The 4,896-nt window shown below is 36.2% G+C and overlaps 1 protein-coding gene across 2 annotated transcripts in view; it reads left to right on the top strand.

Annotated features, from left to right (window-relative positions):
* The first annotated feature begins 234 nt into the window (after positions 1-234).
* The window catches only part of LOC135223651 (lysozyme-like), a 23,538-nt gene continuing 18,876 nt past the window's right edge, over positions 235-4,896 (top strand). The window contains exon 1 of one of the 2 annotated variants that reach the window (XM_064262300.1): positions 235-487. In XM_064262300.1, the coding sequence (XP_064118370.1) occupies positions 424-487 (64 nt within the window). In that variant the 5' untranslated portion in view covers positions 235-423. The remainder of the gene's footprint in view (positions 488-4,896) is intronic. The other variant, XM_064262301.1, reaches the window with a different exon arrangement.

Below are 4,896 nucleotides of genomic sequence, written 5' to 3' on the forward strand. Positions count from 1 at the left end.
AACTAATGTTTGTAAATTTAGTCTGCAACATGAGAGATTCATGCACAAGTATCTCAAAACTGACAAAACAGTTTCCGAGGACGTAAGCAGTTTTTTTTCTCTAAATTTCCCTTAGAAAATAGAACAAAATTCAAATGAGAAAAAAATGCTCATATGAAAAGGGAAGATATCGTCCGAAGTGCACTGGGAAATGTCCATGCGATCGGAGCATGCCGACTTACACTAATAAGGCGCGTCGTTAGGATCCACCACAGTCCGTTGTTGGCAGTCGTCCGTGGCTGACGTACCGAAGGAGACGATTCTCCACTCTACTTCACCTCCCAGGCCGAAGCACACTCGAGACACATCCATACTCCTCACCAGAGGCAGAGCTACGAAGTCTTTTGCGGCAGTGGGAGAAGAAGAAAGGCTACTTGAGAGATCATGTCTCTAATCAAGACTGCAATCGTCTGCCTGACAGCAGCCATCATCTTCGTCCTGGTTCAGGGTAAGTGCATTAATCTGAAGTCGTTCATAAGGAAATCTGTTTGTTTCATGCAAGGAAAGGCTGAATGAATGCAGGAAATGGTGTGCTGCATTTTAGACGGTTTCAGTTCTTAAGGTATTAATATGTCATAACTGTCCAACTTCACTTAATTCGATGTTGGCCTATGTTCAGCTACGTCTGTTGCTGAGTTTTAGTCGACATGTTAATTACAGACTAAAAGGAAGTTTTGGGAATTAAAGCCAGGAAAGAATAAAGAACTGAGAAATAGACAATCGTAATCCTTAAAAGGAAGAATATATGATTTATAAGTAATCTACTTAGAGGGAAGCCATCAGTTATGACTCTCTCTCTGCAGCTAGAACAGCAATAATTGTTCCTTGCAATAATCACAATCCAGTGATATTTACCGTTTGTATTGAACTGAATTGACCCCAAAGACTCGTACGCGTAAGAAACTGATGTATGCTTTGGGCGCTTACGTGTTTCGCGGGGTTGGGGGTTTGGGGTTGTGGGAAGAAAGTTGCAGTACTCTAGTGGCCAGGAACGTGGAGCTCAGGGTAGGGGCAGCGTTATCTATAGCTATACTGTGTAAACTTTTTTATTTGTCAGGGATTCCTACCTACGACTTACGTGTAGATTTTAATTTCAGCTTAATCACGGTAATCTGTACTTGAAGCTGCCAATGAAAACTCAAAATGGTAATTTCTTAGTGTATCATTGAGCATCTCATCTTTTACAGGAGTAGATCTTCTTGAAGTAACAGCGCAAGTGACTAAATAAATGTATCCAAGACATGCAATTAAGTCCGAGAGAGAGAGAGAGAGAGAGAGAGAGAGAGAGAGAGAGAGAGAGAGAGAGAGAGAGAGAGAGAGAGAGAGAGAGAGAGAGAATAATAATAGAAGGTCCACGAGTGAAAATATGTAAAAATTCCCATTTTTCTCGTCTTGTTACATTATTTTCAGTTAGACATCACCCGTATAAATCATACTATTTCAGCAAAAAAATGTTTTCTGAAGAAAATTGGGAAAATACCAATGGAAAATATCCTTTTCACCTAAGTAATGAATGCATTTACAGAACCAGACGTTAAGTAGAAAAACAGAACACGGCAGTACTTGAAATGAACCGAGGTTTGTCCATAATCTCGCATAAACTTTCTGATTTGGTTTCCTTCGATCCCGGGAGTTTTCCTGCGGTAACTTCATTCCATGTTAACTTTTGCTACCAAACCTGAGAGTTAAGATTGATCTTTTTGTCACTGATTGTCTAAGGCAGCACTGAAGCTGGGAGATTTTCCTAATAGTTGGGTCGTGTTTTTGCGAGATAGACACTCATTTTTCTCAGGTAAACTGCATAGTTTGCTTCATTTGTTAAACTAAACCACTTGAGAAATGCACAGCTGCATGTGTCTGTGTAGCATCACTAGCTATCGGGTTAGATAAAAAAAGAAATAATAAATGATCAGATTGTTATCAGAAAAGAAACAATTTCGATACCATTCGCCTGTGCGTGACCTAACAAATGTTATTTGATACTGGACTCACAATACCTGCAGAATAACTCAAACCCAATAGAAATTATAATTTTAGCGGCTACATACTTGTGAATATAAAAAGTCATGTGTAACGGACAATAATTCACTCACAAACACTTTTTATGTGACGTATATTTATATATATATATATATATTTATATATTATATAATAAATATAATTATATATATATAATAATATAATATTTATATATGTTTATATGTATGTATGTATGTATGTATGTATGTATTTGAAAATATTGGAACACATGGCAAAAAAAAAAAAAAAATAAATAAATAAAAGACGGACAATAATTCACATCACAAACACTTTTATGTACGTATATATATATATATATATATATATATATATATATATATATATATAGTATATATATATATATGTATGTATGTATGTTATGTATGTAATGTGTCTGTGTATGTTTCTATATCTATGTATGTTTGGATTTGAAAATATTGGAACACAGGGCAAAAAAAAAAAAAAAAAAAAATAAATAAAAACAAAAAAAAGAATATCCATAACCAAAGGAAAGAGAATCATCATGCATGTATCTGACTCTTCGTGGAACCGTTCAATAATGTCCTGGATGCAGCCAAGTATGTAATTTTTTCCAAAGGAAAAAAAAGCGAGAAGAAATGTCTGGTGCAAAATTGGGTAAGGGCCATAGATAGCGTAGGATACTGCTGACGGGATCTTGTTTGGTATTATTTGAGTGGTGGTTGGTGTTTCCAGTAGGATATGACCTTCCAGTCAAACACAACTGGGTTGCGTGAAAATTCACAAGCCTTCCTTCTATCGTCCAAAGTAGGTCACGCAGTAAGACTTTCCTTTTTTCTTCACACGCCCCTTGTGTTTGGTTGAGGGACGACAGGGCGTGGGAAGGGAAGGAAGGGCAAAGACTGTCACTATCTATATGCATATATATATATATATATATAATATATATTATATAGTAGTATCTGACATATATTATATTATATTATATATATATTATAAATATATATATATATATATATATTATATATATTAATATCTATATACTTCCGTTTTCTTAATCTTTTGGCACCGACTAAATTATCCATGTAATATCCATAGATAGGATTATCTACGGTATATGTTCATGAAACAAAGAAATATTTTTTACTATAGCAAACTCCTCAATAAAGCAATACCTCAAGATAAAATCTCTCAAATAGAAGCGATTTCCTCCTTAATGGCCTTTGTATGGTCGTCTTCTCTGGATGCCAGAAGAAAGAGAAAAGTCTGAGAGGCTGCAGAGGCTTTATCGTCGGCTTCCTTCCACAGCCTTTCTCTCCTTTATTACTTTTCTAGTCAAACCGGTCCTTGACCTTGATGGATAACACGCCAAGTCCTCTTACCACAGCTGGAATCCAGAGGATGGCGCTTTCGGTAAGAAACGGTTTACTAATATTTTAAATTAACAGTGCTTTCTTTTAGTATAATCCTTAGCTATAGTCAACTCGCTAAGTTTCATTTATGCACTTCTGGTCTCACAATAACAAACTTAAACTTTAGAACAAAAGAACAACAAAGTAAAAAAAAAAAAACTGTTTTCAGATATGTGTAAAAAAAAAGAAATAGAAATCCCCCTGAGGATGAAGACAGTTTCTAAGAGGACAGAGAGAGAGAGAGAGAGAGAGAGAGAGAGAGAGAGAGAGAGAGAAGACATAAATTATCCAAAATGCAAATACCTGGCTCAGGTTCATGGCCAATGAAGTAGCTGAGTCATTAAGTATTAGTCAATAAGTTCCCGAAAGTTATTAGAAGTCGCTTTTGACACAGGTCAAGGATTCACTCAAGGTGGCGAGAAAGACTCGATAGTTTTTTTTTCTTAATCGCATCGTAAAGGAAAATACAAAAATACAAACGTGCTTCATTTTTAAGAGGATAGCAGTGACAGTACTTTGCAACAGGCTGTTATTAAATTCTTGTTTCTGCATAGGACAAAACCTTCATTTCTGAAACAAAAATCTCTCTCTCTCTCTCTCTCTCTCGTCTCTCGTCTCTTCTCCTCTCTCTCTCTCTCTCTCTTACTCTCTCCTTCCCCACACACACACACACACACACACACACACACACACACACAAAGGGGAAAATAAAAGAATGATAAAAAGCAATGATAGGAGAAGACTAGAGAGTAATTGGGATACAGGATGGGTATCTTTGAAGGAAATCAAAGAGTAAATCCATCTTTCGCAATACTTCTTAGGCTTGTTCAGGCTTTCAGGAACGCATTCAATTGTCATGTTATCCTTGCCAAACTTAGCAGGGGGAACTCTCTTAACCTTATGGATCGTCTCTTGGAACTGACAAACACGAGTTTATTCGGGAAACGAAGTTCATGATATGTCACCTTTTCTCGCAGAGCAGTTGTCCTTCTCATAGAGCAGTTTTTCCTAAAAGATGAGAGTTTGATAAAATTGGCTCGACTCATCGACCTGATTATTCAGAGTGACACATTGCATTACCCTAATATAATGAAATGAAGTATTTCCAAATAAAAAATGAAGTCGTGTAAATTAAATCACATATACTTTGAAGAAAAAAACAACAGTAATGTTTCAAGAGAAATAAAACTAGGGTCTGGCCATGCTTTAGTAAAATGTGGTCAACAAAAAACAACTCATTTCATGATAATCATAATAGACACAGCAAGTCCACTAGCTTTCTGGTGATTGGTTAACATGCATTATACCTTTCGGGAGATCACTCGACCTTTTGAAAGTTTGGATACATTTTCGCTCATTTTGTAGGTTTTCTGTGCAGATATATTCGTGCAGAAATTATTCCATGGAATTAACTTACAGAATTTCACTGTGAAGCAGTTTCCTAGGG

Source organism: Macrobrachium nipponense, chromosome 10, assembly GCF_015104395.2.
Source record: "Macrobrachium nipponense isolate FS-2020 chromosome 10, ASM1510439v2, whole genome shotgun sequence".
NCBI lineage: Eukaryota > Metazoa > Arthropoda > Malacostraca > Decapoda > Palaemonidae > Macrobrachium > Macrobrachium nipponense.